At 42.9% G+C, this 25,061-nt stretch overlaps 1 protein-coding gene across 1 annotated transcript in view; it reads right to left on the reverse strand.

Annotated features, from left to right (window-relative positions):
• Positions 1–25,061, reverse strand: part of LOC149466123 (pendrin-like) — a 93,854-nt gene that overhangs the window by 63,553 nt on the left and 5,240 nt on the right. The window contains exon 2 of the mRNA XM_089672890.1: positions 17,329–17,468. Coding sequence (XP_089529016.1) covers positions 17,329–17,468 — 140 coding nt within the window. The remainder of the gene's footprint in view (positions 1–17,328; positions 17,469–25,061) is intronic.

Genomic DNA, 25,061 nt, shown 5'->3' on the forward strand with positions numbered 1-25,061 from the left:
ATTCAGTTCCCCTGTGATATAGCCTACAGTAGTAGAAAGTGAACCTGTCTTTCATTCATACAGTGATTTTCCTTGATCTTCTGTCCTCTGCCCCCCCCCCCCCCATACTGCGATAAACTTCCAGTGCTGCTCTTGGGATTGGGAAAAGGGGAGGTGTAGAGGAAAATGTAACCACATGCTGACCGCGCTATAGCTGAATGATGTCTACAGTGTGGTCATCCAGTTCTGGGAGGGTGTCATTTGACATCCTCCCAGAACCCCCCACGTTCCCGCTGTGGAACCTGGCACTCTATGTATCCTTTGGACACAGCTGATCACGTGTCATGGTAAACGGCCAATCACAGTGGCCCTTTACCACATGATCAGCTGTGTCCAATCACAGATGATCACAATGTAAATAGACTTGCTGGTTATCGACAGTACTTTCCTCACGCTGTCACAGCATGCCAATAACCAGCAAGTGTGAAAGGAGACATCTACAGTGATAATCAGTGCCCTGAATATCAGTGCAGCCCTAACAGTGCCCATCAGTGCTGCCTAATAAAGACAATCAGGATCCATCAGTGCTGCCAATCAGTACCCAGCAGTGCTGCCAAACAGTGTCCATCAGAGCTGCCAGTCAGTACCACCTATGAGTGCCACCAGTGCTATCAGTGCCACCTATGAGTGCCCTTCAGTGCTGCCTAATATTGCCCATCAGTGCCTATTGTTGCTGCCTAACAGTGCCCATCAGTACTGCCTAATAAAGACAATCAGGATCCATCAGTGCTGCCAATCAGTACCCAGCAGTGCTGCCAAACAGTGTCCATCAGTGCTGCCAGTCAGTAACACCTATCAGTGCCGCCTATGAGTTCCCTTTAGTGCTGCCTATTAGTGCCCTTTAATGCTGCCTAATATTGCCCATCAGTGCCTATTGTTGCCGCCTAACAGTGTCCATCAGTACTGCCTAATAAAGACAATCAGGATCCATCAGTGCTGCCAATCAGTACCCAGCAGTGCTGCCAAACAGTGTCCATCAGTGCTGCCAGTCAGTACCACCTATCAGTGCCGCCTATGAGTTCCCTTTAGTGCTGCCTATTAGTGCCCTTTAATGCTGCCTAATATTACCCATCAGTGCCGCCTATCAGTGCACATCAGTACTCCTGTAGGTGGCCCGGAGAGCAGGACAGGAGGATCGGTGTGGTGGGAAGAGCAGTTGCAGAACAATGCTCGTGTATCTCTCCCTCCAGCAGCTGAAAGCCGGTTTGAGATTTCTCCCCCTCTCCCTCCCGCCAGCTTTCTGCTGCTGGAGGGAAAGACAGGCCAGAAGGAGGGGGTGCCTTGGTGTTCCTGAGTGGCCGCTCTCCGCTGAGCTCCTTCCCCTGCCCACACTCAGAGCCAGGACCAGGGAGAGGAGAGGTGGCAGAGAGGAAAGAGCCAGGAGGAGGTGAGCTGTTATGTGTTCTCTGGGCTCTCCCTCCTGTTGTCTGTCCAGCGCATGAGACACTGATAGATTGTATGGGACTTCACACACACAGTGTGATTACCACCCCCTGCTGCCCGGAGATCAGCAGCCCTTGGAGGAGGTAGGTGTGTGTGTCCTGTGTATTTCAGGTACTTATATAGCGCCATCAATTTACGCAGCGCTTTACATATATATTGTACATTCACATCAGTCCCTAACTCTCAAGTGGTGTACAATCTAAGGTCCCTAACTCACATTCATACATACACATACTAGGGCCAATTTAGACAGGAGCCAGTTAACCTATTAGCATGTCTTTGGAGTGTGGGAGGAAACCGGAGTACCCGGAGGAAACCCACGCAGGCACAGGGAGAACATGCAAACTCCAGGCAGGTGGTGCCATGGTTGAGATTCAAACCAACGACCCCTAGTACTGCCAGGTACAAGTGCTAACCATTTAGCCACTGTGCTGCCCATGTATCTGTTATGGTTTGTGCTTTCCTGTCCCTGTGACAATTATACCGCCATTTCTTGTACATGCTTTGCCAAAACTGAAAGGGATGAGAAATCTCCCCCACGGGTTCATATATAGAAATAAAACCCCAAGAGAAAATGTAACTCTTCCACATTCGATTCAAAACAAAAAAATGGCTGGAGTTCAGCTTTAGTTCCAAACCAAGTCATATTGAAACCAAGCAGGTTCATTACCGAATGGATAGGCATTAGTAAATAAGTGGGGAGTTATATAAGATAAATAAAGCTGTAACAAAAATAAAGCGTTGTGTTGCTGTCTCCACCAGGGGTGGACTGACCATTTAGGCACTCGGGTACTGCCCGAGGGCCCAGGGTCAGGGGGCCCCATGAGATGCCCCAGGTACCTTTCATAGGCTTTTTTGGGTGTGGTTTGAGTGTGGGCAAGGACACAGGGTCCCATGATTTCCTATTGCCCGGGGGGCCCCATGAGTTGTCAGTCCACCCCTGGTCTCCACTAACATTCTACTTATGAAAAGGCAACTGTAGGCCACCAAAGTCGAAAGTGTTTGCATCTGACATCTGATGTATTTCAGCTCTCTTACATGCCCTTCACTTCTTAGTTACTTTTTACAGCCATAACAGTATGTGTATGTGATCTATTAAAAAACTTTATCACAGAAAAAAGAGAGAAATGAAAAATTTCCACTTAACTCATTATTATCTACCCCATCTAACTGCTCCATAAAGTTTATTTTTAACATAAGCTTATCATGGCGAGTCGGTTGGTTTCAGATCAACATTTTAAGAGCTCCCACAGTATTTAAAGGGACACTATCACTTGCCCATGGTCTGGGTCTTGGAAAAGCCACCATTTGTGAGGAGCCATACTCAATCTGCTTGGGTGCAAAAGAAACACAATAGGGAGAGGTATCTATCAAGGAGACATGACATAAACTAACAGATTTACTAACATTTTTTGGTTAAGTTGATCAGGAAGGAATTTTTTCCCCTGTGAAAATGTGGAATAGACTCCCTCAAGAGTTGGTTCTGGCCAGCTCAGTGTATTGCTGTAGGAAAGTCCTGGATTCTTTCTTAGATACACAGAATAGAACTGGATATAACATTTATAGGTAAAGTTGATCCAGGGAATATCCGATTTCCTCTTGGGGGATCAGGAAGGAATTTTTTTCCCTGCAGGAGCAAATTGGATCATGCTTTGCTAGGGTTTTTTTGCCTTCCTCTGGATCATCTGTGGGTGTAGGATTATAACTTTTTTTTTTTCTATGGTTGAACTGGATGGACTTTTGTCTTTTTTCAGGCAGACTAACTATGTAACTATTAACTCTAAATCCTGAAATTCATGACAAAAAGATGCAAATAGAATATATGCCTTTTAACATTATGTCAGTAATCAGCCTTTCACCCAACAGCAGGTTCTTACATAGCAAAGAGCGAGGGAGGGAGAGAGCCATTGAGATTCAATTAGGCAATTACAGTATATGAAAGCATGTGTCCAGATAACTAATTAGTGAGGTCTGCAAAAAGGTATACTGTGGACCTAGGACTAGAGGCTATATCCCACCAAAAACTCTATAAATACTCCGAGATGCTGGACCCAAACTAGAGCTTGTTAAGATCTGAGAAAGCAACATTTGTTTTCTTCATAACAGATACAAATCCCCCCCACCACCACCACCACCACCACGTACAGGCAAGAAACCTAGGTTTTCAAAGATTTATCTACTTTATGAAGTCCTAAACCGACCATAGCTGGAATGACTCTCGGCCGGTCCTGTAGGGAAAGGACAAAATTCGATCCATCTATGGGCAGGCTGATTGTACCCAAACAATCTATTGTTTACTGCTGACAGCTATAGCCAACAGCAGTAGTCATTGTGTTCTGCTGGCGAAAGAGGCTCCCTGTTGGCAGAACATAATAGAGCTGTGCGAGTGATTTCCCCATCAACACAGTCAGTGTGGAAGAAAGGAAAGAAAATTGATTCATCTGTGACTTGCCTTATGTAGACCTCATATCTGACCTTTTATTTAGCCCTGAAGAAGAGATAACTTTGAGATCCCTGAAACACGTTGGAAGCTTTTCTAAAAGCCCATCTCTGAAGAATGGAAAAATTCTTCCTGGTAGAATTAAATGCTTGCTTAGGTCTATGAAAAAACAATTCTACTTACCCACTCATATACTACCCCGGCAGATGGTGGTCTACTCTACTATGGGCTATGCATTAGACTTGATGATATCATTGGATTTGTGACTACCAGAGAATAAAGAAAAAGAGACTTAGGGGGACCTATCTTACAGACTAAAGGTAACCTGAGGAAGAGGAGGATGGGATAAATAAAACTGCTTTATGCACCCCCTTGGACCTAAATGAGCATTTAACCTTTGCAGTGCAGGGCAGCCCCACTGCAAGGGAGCACGTTTCCTAACTTTGAGTATCAAGATTTAAGCAATTTGAGGAAGAAACACCTTAATATCCTATCTCCAGATCTGTTGTTTGGTGCTCCTACACTTCTACCTATGCAAAGCTGCCAAAGCCCTCCATCAAGTTGGCCAGTGTCTCTTTGTGAACAGCATTTTGTGAAGCCCTAAAACCTCTTATAATAAATCGAATGAAACCATCACCTATCCTTACTTGGTCCAACGCCACCACGATTACCACTACTTAGTTTAAGGGTTAATAGAAACTTATTAAATCACTTACTTAGTATATCAGGCTCACCTCTTTCCAAGTTGGGAGTGTTAGCCATTTTACATTTAATAAGAGTCATCGCCTTCAATGTGTGTGTTTTAAAAGTCTATAACTAGCAATAAACGCATATAAATGTCACACTTCACCTTCTGCATGCACAGTTCCCAATAGAACTTTGAAAGATACAATCAGTCCATCAGTAACAAGAGTCGTCTTGATTAGACAGAAATTCCAGTTACATAATAATATACAAGTTACAAGCCCAGTTCCATGCTAACATGTTTTTCTATCTTTTACTGGTGGGGAAAAGGTAAAGATTTATATTGTATTGTTCCCGACTGTAGAGATTTACTCTCAAGGCCGTGAGAAGACATTAAATTGTATCTAACCCCACAAACAAAATTTAAAGGATGTGTTTGAACCCACGTTCTGACCAAAGTTTGCTTGTTCAGAAATGTAGCAAATGACTTGACTAAAAGGGTGTTCATCAGAGCCAAACCTCCAACTGAAGCAGGAGATTATGTAAAATTTTGCAAATAAATAATATTTCATCATAAATCTTGGCCAAAATTTATTCCGTTATCTTTTTAGTAAACAAAAATAACCCAAATTAGTTTATAACCAAGAATTATAATTTTTAAACTTTTTTTTACATTTTTATTTTATTTTTTTATAATATTATTTATGGGGGGTTTTTACATACTGTCACCCTAGCATTACAGTGTCACCACTTGTGGGTTCTTTTTATTTTTTTTACACTGATTGCTTTTACACCCATAAAGGCTGTAAAAGCAATCATTTCTCCTTCTCTCTGGCTGCATTCTTGCAGCCATTGAGAACTACTGTGTGAGCTGTGATTGGTCACAGCTTGTCACATGGTACAAGGCTGTTGTGAATAGCCCTGTACCATGTGATCTCTCTGATCATTCACAGATTTCACAGGTAGTAAGCAATGATGTCAGAAGTGACATCTTGCTTACTACTCTGCATGTGATCAATGATTGGCCAATCAGTGATCACATGATCGGGACCTCACACAGAGGTCCCGTACAAGGATCGGTGTTCCACTGTGTCCAGAGGACACAGCGGGCACTGGATCGCGGTGCTGCACACTCCCAGGAAGCACGCACAAGCAGCGGGCAGGGAGGCCGTTTATAAACGGCCACCCGACCCTGCACTGCCACCGTCTGGCCGTTTATATACAACAGCTGGGCGGGAGGTGGTTAAGGTATAGAGTGTGAAAAAAGGGGCGGGTGATGTCATTGTAAAGGCACCGTCCCAGCCTGCGCTGAGTACTTCCGTTAGAATACCGCTTCCCCGTCCAAACACTGACCACAGACACCACAGATTTGAAGTAAGCCAGAAAGTAGACTAGATTATTTGAACACAGATACAAGATATAGACATTCAAAGGACAAATCCCCCCTCCCTGCATAATGACACAGGGCAGGGCAATCTACATTTAGTAACAAGAGACACACAAGTATTCAAACTTCACACCAGCAGACAGTCCGATCAGGAGGGAGGGCTGCTGGAGACACTCCCCACCAAGCCAATACACATAAACACATACATCCCATAATAGTTTGCTCCCAAGCAAGACAAACAACAGAACAATGGGATGCAGCCACATAACACCAAACAATCCACAACCCCAACCCCACCTATCTCCTAAACATGTCTACACAATATTGGGACAGATCACCCTGTACCCCTAACAGGCAAAGGGTGACTTACACATAAGAGGGATATGGGGAGCTGAGACAGGGGTCTCCCCACCTCTCCAAAGTGAGCTGGGTTCCATGGGCCCCCCACCCAAAGTGACTCACGTCACAGTCAGTGACCTAAAATGTATTTTGTTTCTATGTAGGGTTCCCTTTGACATCCATACCAGACCCTCATCAATGATAAAAATCTAGGGATCCCCACAGCACTTTTCTTTTCAGTGTGGGGCCCTCCATTAACATCTATACCAGACCTTCATCTAGGATAAGGGACTGGTATAGATAAGGTCCAAAGGAATATTTCCAACACACACATCCCTGAAAATGCCTGAAGAGTGAGTGGGTTCTGTAGGGACCATAAGCTGGAGAATGGAATGACCCAAGGCAGGAAATATGTCACCAGCACATCAGGGAACTCCATAAAAGGGTCCAACGCTTTATTAACCCCTTGGCGATGAGTGTATGCAAATATGGGGCCCCACTGAACTGGGCTTTTTACCATAGGGCCACATATTTGCATATCTGTCTTTGTGCTGGGAGCGCACTGAGATTGGGATATCACCGAGAGCTATCATCAGTGATCAGTCACTGTGAAGCCCTCCCCTGTGTTTATTCTCTCTGAATGGAGGGGAGAGATACATTGGGGTTGATTTACTAAAGGCAAATAGACTGTGCACTTTGCAAAGTGCAGTTGCTCTAGAGCAGGGGTCGAAGAGCCAGTTTACTGTCATTCAGACTTTAGGAGGGCCGGACGGTGCACAGTGGAAGCAAATAATGCCTCGTATTTGGTATTAGAGGGAGGACTAGTGTCCCATCCTTGGTGTCAGTGGTGTTGGTTATGTGTTAGAGAAGACACTAGTAGCTTGTGATGAGGCAGAACAATGTTTTACTTGTGTGGCTTAAGTTACAAACATACAGCACATTTCAGCAGACACCTTGATTTTTGAAGAGAGGAAGAGAAGAAGAGAGAGAACCAACATGTTTTACACATATGCACAACTAGTAACCTTAGTGTACAGTGCCATCTACTGGTCAAGTGATATTAACACACAATACTATATAGTACATGCTGTTGTATTCCCAACAAGTGGAAGGGATAGAGCCGTATTGTTGGTGTCAGTGGGAGGATTAGTGCCGTATTGTTGGTGTCAGTGGGAGCAATAGAGCCGTATTGCTGGTGTCAGTGGGAGGAATAGAGGCGTATTGTTGGTGTCTGTGGGAGGAATAGAGCCCTATTGTTGGTGTCAGTGGGAGGAATAGAGCCGTATTGTTGGTGTCAGTGGGAGGAATAGTGCCGTATTGTTGGTGTCAGTGGGAGGAATAGAGCCGTATTGTTGGTGTCAGTGGGAGGAATAGTGCCGTATTGTTGTTGTCAGTGGGAGGAATAGCGCTGTATTGTTGGTGTCAGGAATTATGCCCTTTGTTGGTGTCAGTGGCAGGAATAATGCCTCAAGGGCCGGATGAAGGCAAGCAAAGGGCTCAATCTGGCCCCCCGGGTCGCAGTTTGGAAACCACGGCTCTAGAACTTAGAAAATGAGCAGAAGCTCTGTTGACTTCTATCATCCAATCATGTGCAAGCAAAAATGCATTTTTTTTTATTTTCCTTGCACGTGATTGGGTACTCTTTGCAAAGTGAAGCTTTACCTCATTTACAAAGGTCAACTGCGCTTGCAGGGTGCATAGTCTATTTGCCTTTAATAAATCAACCCCATTGTATTTCTCTTTCTCCTTGCAAAGAGAAAAAAAACAACTGTGTGTAAAATAATAATAATAATAATAAAAAAACAATTAAATAAAAAAAATACCTAGTTCAAGGTTTGATCTAGGTCAAGTCCAGGGTCAATATTATTTTTTTTTTTTAATTAGTATCAGATCAGTGTCAGTGATGTCAGTTAGTGTCAGTGTGTTTTAGGTAGGATTAAAAAAAAGCAAAATGCATAGTATTGTTTCTGGACTGCAGTACGAGAACAAACTAACATACACATATTTGCCTGGAGTTTGCATGTTCTCCCTGTGCCTGCATGGGTTTCCTCCGGGTACTCCGGTTTCCTTCCACATTCCAAAGACATGCTGGTAGGTTCATTGGCTCCTGTCTAAAATTGGCCCTAGTATGTGTATGTATGAATGTGAGTTAGGGACCTTAGATTGTACACCCCTTGAGGGTTAGGGACTGATGTGAATGTACAATATATATGTAAAAGCGCTGCGTAAATTGACGGCACTATAGAAGTACCTGTAATAAATAAATAAATAAATATTTGGTATCGCTGCGATCGTTAGCAGCAGGAAAATTTATTTTGGGTTGTTCTTTGGTGATGGTAGTAGCAGGAATTATACAGCTAACTTTAAAAAAAGATTTTTTTTACTATTTTTGGCAAGTTTTGCTCTGATAATAAAAAAATTAATCCTGACAAAACCAAAGTATAATCCTTACGGATGCACAAAGTAGCTGTGATGATATGTATGGTTTTACTAACACATGTCAAAATTGCAAAATTGTGCTTAGGCGTTAACATTTGTTTTACCTAGGGATGCACAGATACCCTTTTTTATTGGCGAATATGAGTACTGGTCAGGGGAGAACTGACAACTCATGGGGCCTTTGGGTAATAGGGGATCATGGGGCCCCTGTGTCCTTGCCCAAACTCAAAAAAGCCTATAAAAAAGGTAACAGGGGCATCTCATGGGGCTCCCTACTGACCCCGGGCCCTCGGGCAGTGCCCGAGTTTCCAAATGGTCAGTCCGCCCCTGGTACTGATACTTTTGGTCAGGTACTTGCTGATACTTTGCTGTGTTATTTGCATCAATACAATAGGCGCAAAGAATAGCGTGTGATTTGAACAGGAATACTAAAATCGCACGCAGTTTCACCATGGCTCTTGTGTGATCCCTGGCTTTTCATAGACTGAGTTCTATACACCATAATCCCCCCTCCACTAAACTTTACACTTGGCACAATGCAGTCAGGCAAGTACCGTTCTAGCAAAAACCAAACCCAGACACGTCCATTGGATTGCCAGGGAAGTGTGATTGGTCACTCCAGAGAACACGTCTCCCCTGCTCTGGAGTCCAGTGGTGGCATGCTTTACACCTTGGCATCCGACACTTTGCATTGCACTTGGTGATGTAAGGCTTGGATGCAGCTGCTCGGCCATGGAAACCCATTCTATGAAGCTCTCTACGCACTGTTGTTATGCTCCTCTGAAGGCCACACCAAGTTTGGAGGTCTTTAGCTATTGTCTCTGCAGACAGTTGGCGACTTCTGCGCACTGTGCGCTTCAGCATGCGCTGACCCCGCTCTGTCATGTGACGTGTCCTACCACTTGGTGGCTGAGTTGCTGTTGTTCCCAGTTGCTTCCACTTTGTTATAATCCTACTAACAGTTGAGCATGGAATATTTAGTAGCCAGGAAATGTCACGAATGGACTTATTGCACAGGTGACCACCTATCATGGGACCACGCTTGGAGTCACTGAGCTCCTGAGAATGACCCATTCTTTCACCAATGTTTGTAGAAGCAGTCTGCATGCCTAGGGGCTTGATTGTATACACCTGTGTCCATGGAGGTGATTGGAACATCTGAATCCAATGATTTTGAGGGCGGGCCCAATACTTATGTCAATATAGTGTACATACTGAGCATCCGCCCTTGAAATACCTGAGCCAAGAAGCACCCTTGAGATAGCCAATATGTGCTACCTAGCGGAATCAACAGTGGAGGATTTCCCACATCCGTATGGTTGAGCAGGTCTCGACCTGCCTGGATTTTCTGCAGTATGCTGTGTTGCCAAGATTTTATTATACAATAACTTTTTATTGAAGATATCACACTGTGTTGGTGTGTTTTCTATTTATTCTTTAGTGTTGCGCAAGGAAAAAAACTCTCCCAGCTTTCAGCAGCCGTTTTTCTCCAGAGGAAGGCAAAAAAATCCTCCTGAGAAACCAATAGTTGTCCATGATTTCTTGGGATGTGGACATATAGCACACACAGTCTGGGTCTCTCTCCTGTTGTAGATATCCTGAGAAACCTTGACAAGTTTTGTCACCCCCCCTCCAATGTCCACCCCCCATACCACCCCACCCCACCCCCATCCCCTCCCCACACACACACACGTGCAAGCGTTGTCCAGTCTATTGCTATGTTGTACTTTAACTATTGTACCCTTGGATATCATTAAAGTGGATGTAAACCTCATACAAAATATGAACAGACCATATCCCACTATAGTGTTCACTTGTCTCTATCCAGAGCACTGAGTCATTTCTGCCTGCAGCTTCATTCCTCTGTTGTCACTATGACTCACTTCTGACAAGTTTTTCCTGACAACAAGAGAAAAATGGTGACAGGGGAGGGAGAGCCAGCAGATTGACAGCCTCAGCTCTGTTTCTGTGTGAAGGGGGTGTGTCTCTTCCCTCCAATCAGCTCTCGGAGCTCTCCTTACTGATCTCTGCAGTTTGTAAATTCCCTTTTTTCTGAACTCTCAGACAAGCTTTATACATTCTGGACTTTGAACAGATGTAAAGCAGAGAAGACTGCAGATAGACAGATACAACTTAGGTAGGAAGATTTGTTTCATCTCTGTGTATCACCTGAGGCCAGTCACTTCACTGGGGATATGTGAGGGTTTACAACCACTTTAATTGTAAGGAAATGACCCATTAATTCTTGAGCCATTGCTGCCACATGAAATTAGGCATTCCACAAATTAATTACTGCTATCAGGGCTGTCTTAATGCATGGGCACCCCTGGGCATAGAGGGGGACAACTTCCTCTTCCGATCGCCTAGGCAGATTTGGGTACCCACTCCCTCCCCACTCCCCAAAGGTGCCAATCCTTACAGGGGAGCAGGGTACCAGTCTTTAAAGCGGAACTTCCCCTTTTGGGTGGAACTCTGTTTTAAATTATAAAAAAAAGGACAGCAGAGTCGGATGTAGGAGGTGAAGGGGGCGGTAATGCATTTCGGAGCATGCTCAATAGGCTTCTTCTTCAGACCTTCTTCAGACCGACTCTGCTCTCCTAGCTTCATTTTGATGCACAGGCACATCCTGGACTCTACTTCCTGATCCTATAGACAGAGTTTTCTGCTGGACGGCTGGATGTCCCACTTGGATCTAAATACCACACGATGAGTCTTTTTAACCATTTATCTTGTAAGTGCAATTTATCCTTTGTTTGCTAAATAAATTGTCAATACTGCACTTAGAGGCGCCTTCCTCTCTTTTTTTTTGGGTGTTTCTGGTAAAGGATTCTGTTAATGGTACAACATGAAAATACATTTTAGACAATTGTGTAGGTTATCAAGTTTGTCCCAACTGTTTGAGGAAGACCCTTTTCTGTTCCAGTGTGACTGTGCCCCTGTTCACAAAGCCAGCTCCATAAAGACATGGTTTGATTAGTTTGGTATGAAGCAACCCTACTGAACACCTTATGGATGAATTGGAATGCTGATTGCGAGCAAGGCCTTCTCATCCAACATCAGGACCTGAGCAAAAATTCTTACAAACACGTTGCACATTTTTGTGAAATGTAGAGGCTGTTGTAGACTCAAATGGAAAGATGGTCCAAATCATAGGTTTTGGAAGCAGACATCTAACAAGCTTGTATGGGCGTGATGGTCAACTGTCCTCAGACATGGGCGTTTTTAGCTCCTAATGTCAGTTACCCTTAAAGATTTCCTAAAATACCTTCTACATACACGTATCTATGTCTTCTAGACTGGTAAATCACTTCTTACTCTCAGTAGGAATTTTTAGTTGTGGATACAGTAGGGTATAACCTCTTTGGGGATCTAATTTCTGTTTGTATCCACATCACAGGAATTTTCATGCACTTCATGCACACCAGGACACAATAGGACATTACAAACTCCCCCAAATGAGACATGAAGAAGCAGGTGCTATGCCCAGAGATAATCCCCACAAAGGTGGAATGTCAGTGCTCTGGCTCTGTGTGTCTTCCCAACACAGATACAACTGAATGATGAGGATTGAAATAGCTGGGATAGAACACATACAGGGGAGAAGTACTTTTACCCGGTGCAGTCAAGAAGTAGTGCATTGGAGGCATTTCAAAGTGTGATAGAGAAGGAAATGATCCAATTAAAAGATAGAATTATGGCTGTGCCCTCCTCCCGCATGGATAATCCTAACCACTCAGAGCAGGGGTATTGAATTCAAATTCAAAGAGGTCCAGTCACTAAAATTTTCTTCTTGCCCAGGTCCAAATAGGGTGTGCCATCAGCGTGCCCCCTTGTATTAGGTGTCACCATCAGAGTGCAACTTTACATCATGTATTCCCAGCACATCAGGTGTGCCCATCAGAGTGCTCCTTTACATCAGTTGTCCCCACCAGAGTGCTCCTTTATGACAGGTAACCCCATCACAGTGCCACTTTACATCAGGTATTGCCGTCAGAGTGCCCGCTTACACTCAAAGTACCCCTTGACATCATATTTCCCCATCAGAGTGACCCTTTACATCATATTCCCCATCAAAGTGCCCCTTTCCATAAGTTGTCCCCATCAGAGTGCCCCTTTACATCAGGTATCCCCATCACAGTGCCACCTTACATCGGGTATTCACATCAGAGTTCCCCCTTACACTCAAAGTACCCCTTTCCACCATATTTCCCCATCAGAGTGGCCCTTTACATCATATTCCCCATCAGAGTGCCCCTTTCCACAGTATGTGCCCATATGTGCCCCCTTAACATAACGTGCCCATCAGAGTGCCCCTTAACAAAAAATAAGCAGCACTCTGATGGGCACATTTATATTAAGGGGCACTCTAATGGGCACATTTAATGTTAAGGGGCACTCTGATGAGCACATTTTATGTTAAGGGGCACTCTGATGGGCACATTTTATGCTAAAGGCCACTCTGATGGGTACATTTATATTAAGGTGCACTCTGATGGGCACATGTTATGCTAAAGGATACTCTGATGGGTACATTTATATTAAGGAGCACTCTGATGGGCACATTTATATTAAGGGGCACTCTGATGGATGGGCACATTTAATGTTAAGGGGCATCAGAGTGCCCCTTAACATTAAATGTTAACAGCTTCTCTCCTTTCTAACACCCTGTCCCTTAATAAAATTGCATACGTCTAAAGGGAACATAAAATGGGCTCATCAGAGTGCCCCTTAACATAAAATGTGCCCATCAGAGTGCCCCTTAACTTAAAATGTGCCCATCAGAGTGCCCCTTAACATAAAATGTGCCTGTCAGAGTGCCCGGAAGCACTGCTGGGGCCGTTTTCAGACCGCGGTCTGCCATTTAGTGACCGCTGACTTAGAGCAAATGTATTTGGTATATATATAAACGTAATGTCCTGACTCATACTTTATGGCTACGACTAAGGCTTATTGCCGAAACACGTAAGCCGTTTTACTTGCTCAATAAAGTTTATTATTCGGGAAGACGAGTGCCAGCTATACCAATCCTCATCCCCCAAATGAGGGCTGGTACCAGAACAGATATATTGATTGTAATGCAGGCCATACATGGGTCAGATTCTGAATGAATTTTCTTTCGAAATCGTAATTATTAATTTTTGTTCGAATTTCACACCATTAGTGCGCCGCAACAATTGGTGATTTTCGTGTGGGCATCGAATCTAAGTAATCAAGCGTGTTGGAAATTTTGAAAAACAAACAAATTGCTAATCAATGATAGGAGAATCGTGTGAGAAATATATTCAAAAAAGAAATGAGCATGAGCTGTGACCTGAAAAGAAAAAAAGATTTCCAACCACGAAAATTCTTTTTTGTAGTAACATGAGGTGAAATTGAAGGCTTAATTGGTCAAATTTCTAAATCAAAGGTGGCATCATTGGATTACAAAATGCACAAAATTTCCAATTTTCTACAGCAATTTTCATTCAGAATTCGACCCATGTATGGCCTGCCTAAGGTTAGATCTCCACAAGAAGGACACAGACAGTAATAGCATGAAGGGGGGTAATATAACCTGTGCCAACTCAATCCCCAAACTAGAATATCTTACTCTATCACTGGAAGGTTCTGCTGAGCTCTGGAAAATCACTGTTCTACAACTATCGAACGTGTACACATCCAGACAAGGAACTTTTCACCTATAACATTAGGATGGAAAGCTTAAACTCACATGCTGGGACACTTGTTGGCTTAGATGGGCCGTACAATCAAGATAACATAAGATAAGACAAAAATGTAAGATATTTTAATAGGATAGTACAAATTATAAGATATAAAATTATTGTGACCTCCTGCAAGCTTGGATTGAGCTGGTTGTGTTGTCTGTTTATTGGCTTATCAAAACATTTGACGCTGGTATAAGGTGTTGAAACTAGTTCTTTCAGGATATTGCTGGCCGCCAAGTGCCTGGCCTTCAACAAGAACATTGCCAAGTCAATGTAACCAAATGTCATTTATGACTTGGCTGAATTATTACAAAATGCAGTTGTCCAGATCTCCAGATGCCCAACAATCACCCTGAACAGTGCTCTAGTCAACAAAGCTGAGGAAGCATGGATCACCGGCCATCCAGATCTCCAGATGCCCAACAATCACCCTGATCAGTGCTCTAGTCAACAAAGCTGAGGAAGCATGGATCACCGGCCATCCAGATCTCCAGATGCCCAACAATCACCCTGAACAGTGCTCTAGTCAACAAAGCTGAGGAAGCATGGATCACCGGCCATCCAGATCTCCACATGCCCAACAATCACCCTGAACAGTGCTCTAGTCAACAAAGCTGAGGAAGCATGGATCACCGGCCATCCAGATCTCCAGATGCCCAACAATCACCCTGATCAGTGCTCTAGTCAACAAAGCTGAGGAAGCATGGATCACCGGCCATCCAGATCTCCAGATGCCCAACAATCACCCTGAACAGTGCTCTAGTCAACAAAGCTGAGGAAGCATGGATCACCGGCCATTCAGATCTCCAGTATGCCCCCAGCACAGGACATTTTAACCCAAACTGCAGCAAAATAGTATATAAAAACTCATATATCTTTTATGCTCCTGGACTGTATTACATTAGTAAAAAGAAAGTTTCAAATGGGCTGGGAATAAATTGTGAATTTAGCAGCAATAGCATCTCTCTGTCTGAAGAACCAAACAACGCTCTTGAATATTAGATAGCTTACTTGCCAACATTGCTGGGATGTAATGTATTTTATCCCTAAAATGTACAACCTACTTCATCACACACTTTAACCACTTCAAGTCTGGACACTTTCACCCCTGTCCTGTCCAGGCCAAATTTCAGCTTTCAGCGCTATCACACTTTGAATGACAATTGCGCGGTCACGCAAAACTGTATCTATATGAATTTTTTAGCATTTTTTTGAGACAGATAAAACTTTATTTTGGTGGTATTTATTTACCACTGGGATTTTTATTTTTTTTCTATATAAATAAAAAAGTCCAAACATTTTGAAAAAAAGTGTTTTTCTTATCAAATTTTGCAAATAAATAATCTTTCTTCATAAATCTTGGCCAAAATGTATTCATCTATCTTTTTAGTAAAAAAATAATAACCCAAATTAGTTTGACACCAAAAATTATAGTTTTTCAAAAAATGTTTACATTTTTATTTTATTTTTTTATATTATTATTTTTTTTTTTGGGGGGGGGGATTTACATACCGTCTCCCTAGTAGCAGTACAGTGTCACCATAGTGATGCTGTACTACTTGTGGGGAGTGATGAAATTTTTTTTTTTCTTACACTGATTGCTTTTACACCCATAAAGGCTGTAAAAGCAATAATTTCTCCTTCTCTCTGGCTGAATTTTTGCAGCCATTGAGAAATATTGTGAGAGCTGTGATTGGTCACAGCTTGTCACATGGTACAAGGCTGTTGTGATTGCCCCTGTACCATGTGATCTCTGTGAACATTCACAGATTTCACACATAGTAAGCAATGATGTCAGAAGTGACATCTTGCTTACTACTATTCATGTGAACACTGATTGGCCAATCAGTGATCACATGATCAGGACCTCACACAGAGGTCCCATGCAGCGATCCATGTTCCACTGTGTCCTTCGGTGTGCTCCTACACTGCTCCCGTCTGGCCATTTTATATACATGGGCCAGAAGGGAAGTGGTAAAGGCTTGTCTCTCTTGGACTTATAACAAATTTGCCCCTATGAAGCTTCAACTGTCCACAGAATTTTGTTTTAGCACCCTCCTAGATAGGTTGCTAGAAAGGTCAAGTAATGTTAGGTTTTTTGGCTCTTCAGCAGTCAGTGGAGCAGTTGGTGATTACTTTGGGCTGTTATAGGTTTCACTGGCTGCAGGCTCAACTACTTCCCCCTGCCTTCTAGTGGATTCTATAATTTAGTGGGCTGGAAGAGGCAGGCCCACGGCCTGAATATATATGTGGTCTTGACCAATCCCTGGGGGGAGGATGCCCAGTAGATGGCTGGGGGAGTGCATAAATAGTCAGAGGCCTGTAGCAGCAGAGTTCTTGTCTAGGAGGAGAAATTTCCAGCCTGAAGGGCTTGTGCCCTTTTTGAGCAGTACAGCCGAAGTTTCACAAATGCTCATCTAGGTCTCAGCTCAGCCAGAGCTGGGGGGTCTGTTCTAGTGTTCATCAAGGTCCCAGCTGTGTTTGTAGCATTTCAAATATATGTCAATATATTTGGGAAGAATATCTTTTAAATATATTTCAAATATATTTTTTTTACATATGAGTATATAATGCACAATGGCTTTGGAGTGTCCCTGCCCTTTCTTAAATTCAGACCTCTAATACATATCCTCTGATCAAAAGAAATACGTCGTGACTTTCACTAAACAGCCACCACTTGTTCTATATTCTCCTCCATAAATGTGTTCACTTTGTCTCTGAATAGCCTTTAAGCCTGCCTATGGCTGAGCAAAGGTTATCTCAGTACAGGACTTTAACAAAGTTAATAAAGATTCAGGTTCAATTCTGAGTGGAGTCAGTCTTTTGGGGTCAACAGTTGCAGTATAACTCACCTTGCAAGGTGGACACCAGTCCTGTGCTGACCCCGGAGATGATGTCATTAATGATCCATTCCTTCCATCGGTATTTGGGCAGCCAATCCAGAATTGGGAAAATGGATTTGATGATCAGGAACACTCTTCTAGCTGAACAGCTGCCAGAGACACATATGAACAAAGTAGTCATTTAATTTAGAATAGTGAGAAAATATCTACAGTTACAGTTACATTTATTATACACACTCATCAGGCACTTTATTAGGTACACCTGTTCAATTGCTTGGTAACACAAATTGCTAATCAGCCAATCACATGGCAGAAACTCAAAGCATTTAGGCATCTAGACGTGGTGAAGATGACTTGCTAAAGTTCAAACCGAGCATCAGAATGGGGAAGAAAGGGGATTTAAGTGACTTTAAAAGTGGCATGGTTGTTGGTGGCAGACGGGCTGGTCTGAGTGTTTCACAAACTGCTGATCTACTGGGATTTTCACACACAACTATCTCTAGGGTTTACAGAGAATGGTCCGAAAATAAGAAAATATTCAGTGAGTGGCAGTTGTGGGGACGAAAATGCCTTGTTGATGTCAGAAGTCAGAGGAGAATTGACAGATTGGTTCAAGATGATTAAAAGACAACAAGAACGCATGACAATATGGACCAAAAATTCTGAGGAATGTTTCCAACACCTTTTTGCATCTATGCCACGAAGAATTAAGGCAGTACTGAAGGCAGAAGGGGTCCAACCCGGTACTAACAAGATGTACCTAATAAAGTGGCTGGTGAGTGTATATGAAATGGTCCCACCATTTGACACAGAGCTTTATGGAGGGCACCCTCTTTATTAAAGCCCTCTAAGGGCATAGTCAGGCTTTCTTGATGACAGAGGAACATTTTCACTAACAGAAGAGGAATCAGCACAGGGGAAAAATTCTACTGACTGTAAATGATGTCCATTGTGCTGATTTTGGTGCACTTAGGCTTTAAGAAAAACAAAAAAAGAACCAACTGATCCCCCATCACAATCATTATTAATTATGTATTTATTATTGAAGGACAGTAGTCGTATTAGCACTTGCAAACTTAGATAGTATCCACTAACATTGCATCTGACCAAGCTTGTGTCCTTTTTGGCAAAAATGTCTTTTTTGGCATCAGAGATGAAGGTATTTTAACCTATGGAGAAGTTGAGCCCTAATTGCAGGGAACATAGCGGTGTGCGGGGCTTATTTACCACAAGGCAAACAAGGCAATTGCCTAGGGCGGCATTTTTCAGGGGGGTAGCACCACCCCCGGAAAAAGGGACGGAGGAAGGGACACATGCGGCATTGGGACCAGGTGGGATCTGAGAGAGGTTGTGGGCTGCTTGATGATGTATGGAGAGCCCAAGTCTTGTTCCAAGGGATGTTTGGAGTTGTGAAGGTGATCCGGGGGAGAAGGCTCTCTCAGGTGGGAAGTGGGCAGAGGTCTTGTTGGTCAATGTCAGGCTCTCTCCTTGGGGGTGGGGGGGAACGTGCAATTTTTGTGTTGCCTAGGGCACCACAAAACCTAAATGCACCAATGGCGGTGTGGTGGGTGGTAATTCAATGTAGCAGAATTCCTGATCTGCCAAATGATCAGACACAGGGGTGGCCTAAACTTGAGGTTTGCTGCATAGATGCAACGTAGAAACTAACAATGTCAACAGGGCCAGAGTAGCGAAAAAATATGCATATAATACAGTACAATATACAACAGAGAATGGTAGACATGTGCACAATGAAAAAATTAGTTCAGTTTTGGATTGTTTAAGTTAATAATTTTGTTTCGTCATATTCGTTCTGATATAATGATTCATTTTTGGATTTTTCTTATTTTTCGGAGTTTGTTTTGTATATTTGGAATTAGTTTAATATATTCAGAAGAGAAGAATTATGGAGAGTATCCGGGTGTCAGATCACTTCCAAAAAAAATGATAGTATTTTAGTGCCACGTCCTAATTTTAATAGTCAAAAATTGGAGGAAAGGAACCGGCGGAATGCTTGCAAATGGACTTTAGAGGCACAGAAATTTCAAACACATATTCGTAAAATCATTTGTACTTTAGTCATGAAAAAAACATCTTGCAGTTTAAAAGATCATAGTTGTTTCATATATTCAGATTAGTTTGTTATATTCAGATTCGCTAGTCCAACCCACAAAGAGAAATGGAATGAGATGATTGGAAAATATCCAAAAACGAATGGAACAAAATTATTTTTGGATTCGTTTGGTATGTTCATTCATTACAAAGAGAAATGGAATGAGCTAATTGGACGATATCGGAGAGAAAGAATGAAAGAAAATAAATTTTGGATTTATTTGTTATGTTATGGTTTAGATATTCTGATGGATCCAGCTCTATTCAACCGAAACACAATAATTAGGAAATAGGAAACATCATCTTATATTTCACTTCTATACCTTACTTTATTAATTGCTATATGTTTCCATTTCATATGTAGTGCATTGTGACGGAAAGCCAAACCCCCCCAACCCCACCCCCCAACCCCCACCCACCCCAACTGGGTATATCTGCCAAACTACAGCTTCCTCCACTCTGGAACCAGAATATAGCAAATTCAGCCCAAACCTCCCTAATTACCAGACAGGACCAGTATATTAGGTTAAGTCTGTAGATAGCAAATTTACCCCATGCATCAGACAGAACCCCCCTCTCCCCATTCGTGACCCTTCTCTACCTTTCATGCCATCTTTACTGATGTGCCATGCCTCTACCTCTTTTTCTTCTCTCCACTGCTCTACCACTCTCTACCTCTCTGTCCCCTCTTGTATGCTCTACTCTGTCCCATCTTTAATCCCTTGCCCACTTTATACCTTACTGTCCCTTTTGCACTGCTGTACCTTCTCTATATCTCTGTGTCCCTATTCCACTGCTGTGCCCACTGTCTTCTTCTATCCCAACCACACTGCTGTGTCTTCTCTTCGTTTGTTCGCTCTCCATTAGTGTGCCCTCTCTCTATATCTCTGTTTCCTCTTCAATGATGTGCCAAGTTTTTGCCCCTTTCACACACCCTTTTCTCTGCTATGCCCCCTCTCTAACCACATGATCCCCCCTCTTCACCTCTGTGCCTACTCTCTACCCCATCTCCACTGTTTGCCAGCTTTTGCCACCCCTACCTTATCTGACCCATCCCCACCATTCTACCCTATTCTTGCTTTTGAGGTTCACATCTGTTTGCTATGTAGCACCCCTCTAGATAACTTGGGGGAGCTAGTTACATTTGTTTTAGCTAGAAAGGCTGAGTAGCAGCCTGAGTCAGCGGGTCAATTTCAGGTTAGTGCTGAGAGGCTCTGTAGATCAGTTCCTTTGATACCTCCCCCTGCTCTAGAAACTTGGAGAAGATTCTAGAAGCAGTGGGTGGGGGTGAGGAGGGGCTGATCTGCATACTTAAGGGATTCTGACCAATTCTTGGGAAAGAGACATGGCATGGGGTCAGGACAGCCCTTAAGTATGATTCAGCATGCTCAGCAGCAGGAGAGTTTGGGTGGAAGACATGAGGGAGGCTGAGATGCAGGAGCCAGGGAGGGGGGGCACAGTGGGAAGGGGCCTACATACAGGCCAGGACTTGGAAAGAAGGATCACTCAGCCTTATCAGTCCTCAGCGGGAGGACCACCTGTGGAGCCAGAGAAGGAGCCAGCCCATCAGAAGGCCTGAAGGCAGCCACCAACCCAACCAGCTATTGGTGACAGATATTTTCTAAGCTGGACTCAATGAGAAATATACCTAAATAACAGGTATCATAAAACACAAATTTTTATTACTCAATTTTGAGGGAAAATCCAGCGTGGGTTCAAACAGTTTACATTGTAAGTTCAACACATGAAAGACATGAATAGATCAAACAGACTAGGCAGACAAACAGACTAAAATGACCACGCCCAGACCCATCTAGATTCATACATGGGCAGCATACCGCAACAACATGCTGCAAAAGTAAACGACAATAATGTATAAAGGTAGCTCCCATGTATGAATCTGGGATCCCTGGAGGCCCAAATGATCAAAGTAGGCTAAAGTGCACTAAATTACACCAAAAAGTGTCATGGCTTTGAAAATTGCTGGGCCAGGCCCTAATAGTCTCAACCTTTTCAGCCCAGAGGAACCCCTAAATCAATGTTCAGGTCTGGAAGAAACCCTTACTAAGACCGATTAATCAGAAGTCAGTGACCTCTTACATTGATGGTCAGTAAGAATAGTGAAACCCTTACAGACAGCTAAAAAAGATATTTGGTATCATTCTGCAGCTTTTACAAGTGTTGTTGGTCTTCGGATTATGCAAGCACCATCAAATGTAAGGTCAACCAGCCACTGCTCAAGGAACCCCTAGCAACCACTGAAGGAACCCTAGAGTTACAAGGAATAATCCAAAATGTTTGGTCTAGTCTATAGACATTGCCCAGAAAATCTGGCCCTGGTGTTATTCTAAGTTTCTATGTCATAAATAACTTTAGTGTCTTTTTATGTGATGATCTAACCCCTATGCATAGATAGGTATGTGGTCAGGTGGTTTAAAACAAACTATAATTTTCCATACTTGTTTGTTACTCTTCAATGGGTATATGATCACCAATAAAGAGTGTTATAAGTACTTCAGTTATCCATTAACCTGATTATTGTATATTCTCCTTTCTTTCCAACATTCTTCTCTTCAATGAGTTTGCTATATCATCTTTATTGTAAAAAAACAAGCAAATGCATGTAAACCGCCTAATTCGAGAAACAGACATTTTCCATCATTATTCTTCCTATACTTGTCTTTTTCAATAGAAACATTGGCATAACACCTACTGCTGACTCCAAATAACCTTTAGGATGTCTGGAAACTTCTGCAAACTGTCTGCAAATTGATGTAAACTGAACTTAACTGACCTAATGTAAAGTGATGTAACCTAAATTGATATTTAGCAGTTTTTTCAGGACGGAACGGATGACACAGGTGCAGTGTCCAGCCTTGCTGCTGGCAGCCTGTCAAGGCCTAAGGCAGGCTGCGGCTGGAGAGGAAGTAAAGACGCCACCTCTCTAGGGCTCAAGTGGAATGGTCAATAACTGGAAGTGTGTTGTAAGATGAATGTACCTCTTGGCGGTGCAACCCTCCTCAGACAGGGAAATCCAACCATAGACTGAAAAAGAACACACAGGGGGGCGCACACACCTAGTGCATTACCCAAGATTTATCTAGAAAAATATATCAAAAGCCAATTTCATACTCACAAACGGAAGAAATTATTGTGCATGAATGAAAACAACCAATGGACAACCAGCATGGTGGCAGGTCCCCAACTTTTGGTGATGTCGGCATTCTGGCGCGTTTCCTCAGAGCTGAAGCCAACAAACACTCATGTCCTAATATATGTGTGTAGTGGGTACCACATGACTCCTCCCCCCACTCAGAAGTCAATAAAACATAAGCAAAAAAAAAATTACAAAAAGGAAGAGAGGTAAAATGATGACAAGCCCCTTACAGTGAAAAAGATGCTACAGCAGATGTAATACCCTCAAATTCAAAGAAAATACAATAAACCAAAACCAACCAAAAGTTGGGGAACTGCCCCCACGTTGGTTGACCATTGGTTGTTTTTATACATGCACTATCATTTCTACCATTTTTGACTAGGAAATTGGCTTTTGATATATTTTTCTCAATAAATCTTGGGTAATGTGCTAGGTGTTTGCACCCTCCATGTGTTCTTTTGTAGCTGGAAGGGGCTGAACGCTGTACTGAGAGGAACTGGGACATCAGTCCAGAAGTACAGGTTTAAAACAGCAGGAGGGATACACTGCCGCACAATGGCTCCGTAGACAAAGGGCCTCTGGGGGTCAACTGCTAAGGGTCAACTCTTAGGGTCAACTGTGCATTTGTCTGTGGGCGCATACTGTTCTAAACATTAGTACCACCCTGTTCAACTGTATCAGCTTTCAGTCTCTCATTGAGTTTTATAGACTAATGACTTGCACCAGAACACCAGGATCTCATGCAATGGTGCTAAACTCCCGGTATACGTGAAGCCTAAGCTCATTTATAATAGAGGTTGGGGGCAGTAAAAACACATGGTTGAGCCCAAACCAATCCCCATTAGACAGCAAAGGCAGTAGACAGAGGTGTACACATGACTGCAATGCATTGCATAAATTATCCCCCCATCGCACTTTTAGGGCAGTACCGCCTACCAATAGTGAACCAGTCAGCTGAAATGTATGTGTTTGCAGTATTTCAGCCTTTTAAGGAAGCAACATACAGCTTCCTCATCGCCTGTAAAATGCCCTCTGTAAAGTGGTCCACCACAAATCGCTCTTTAGATGGAGATACCAGTGTAAGCATAAATGTGCCCTATGGGAATTTATACATGATTGGGACAAACATTGATCTATACTTAGATATACTAAACAGCCACTAGAAGACCTGCTAACGTATTGTATATATATATATATATGTTACGGGCTTCAAGTGGTTGTAGCGGGATGATGCCTGCAACTTTTAAAAAGCCATCTGAGCGGCTGATTAGCTGCTGGATGTCTTTTACAGATGCCTGCTGGTGCCTCTCCAGGATCTCCGTCCCAATGGAGAGCCTGTTGCTGAAGCTGTCACTTTCGCCGGCTTAACATAGGGCCATCTGAGAACCGGAAAGGTCTCCGATGACCTCTATGACTCAGGAAAAGGTGAGTACTATTGCCACTTATTGGAGGAGCCTGCAACCCATGACGTCACGCTGCCGGATCAAGGAGGTCCGGCGGCCATTACTAGACACCAGCTGAGCTCCCCCTGGTGACCTTCCCAGTACACTGAAGAGGCTGCACCCGTGCCCTTAAAGTGGACCTCCAGTTGAATTACTACCCTACAAACCCTGATGATATCCATCTATCCTGGGCTGCTTCTAATACCATCCTAAGAGGGATTCCCGGCAGACCTCCATTTATTTATACACTGCGCAATACATTTGCGCATCAGGTGAGTGCGCATTTTATCTGTTTCCTGCCTCTCACCGAATTTTGTCGATTTATGCAACTGGGAATATTGGAGTCACTTTGAGCTTTTATATTCATTTATACATTGATTACGGACTGGAATTATATTTATGAGATATATGATTTATACGCATCAGGACTATATTTTAGCGCTGCACAAATATTTTATCTGACTATTGTCACTTTCGGTTTCTCAAATGTTAACAAGGCCATTTGTAAAATGTGTCTGACCACAACTGTCTTGGTATGGTCACCTGCTTTTAGGGCAGAGGAAAGGTCTAAGGTCTAATAGACCCCAGAGAAAGAAAGAAGGAAAGAAAGAAAGAAAGAAAGAAAGAAAGAAAGAAAGAAAGAAAGAAAGAAAGAAAGAAAGAAAGAAAGAAAAAAAAAATAATAATAAATGTTTATATTCCTTGTGACAGCAATAAAAGAAGAAAGAAAGGAAGAAAGAAAGAAAGAAAGAAAGAGAAAGAAAGAAAGAAAGGAAGAAATGAAGAAAGGAAGAAAGAAAGAAAGAAAGAAAAAAAAGAGAGAAAGAGAAAGAAAGAAAGAAAGAAAGAAAGAAAGAAAGAAAGAAAGAAAGAAAGAAAGAAAGAAAAAATTAATAAATAAAAATAATAAAATTAGAAGAAAAAGTTCTCCCATCCCTCCGTGCTCACGTGCAAAGGCGAACTCTCGTTGGTCTCGTGCGCATATGTAAACGGCTATCGCACGACACATGTGAGGTATTGCCATGAGCGTC

Source organism: Staurois parvus, unplaced genomic scaffold (genome assembly GCF_062004578.1).
Source record: "Staurois parvus isolate SC_StPar_1 unplaced genomic scaffold, SC_StPar_1.0 ptg000132l, whole genome shotgun sequence".
NCBI lineage: Eukaryota > Metazoa > Chordata > Amphibia > Anura > Ranidae > Staurois > Staurois parvus.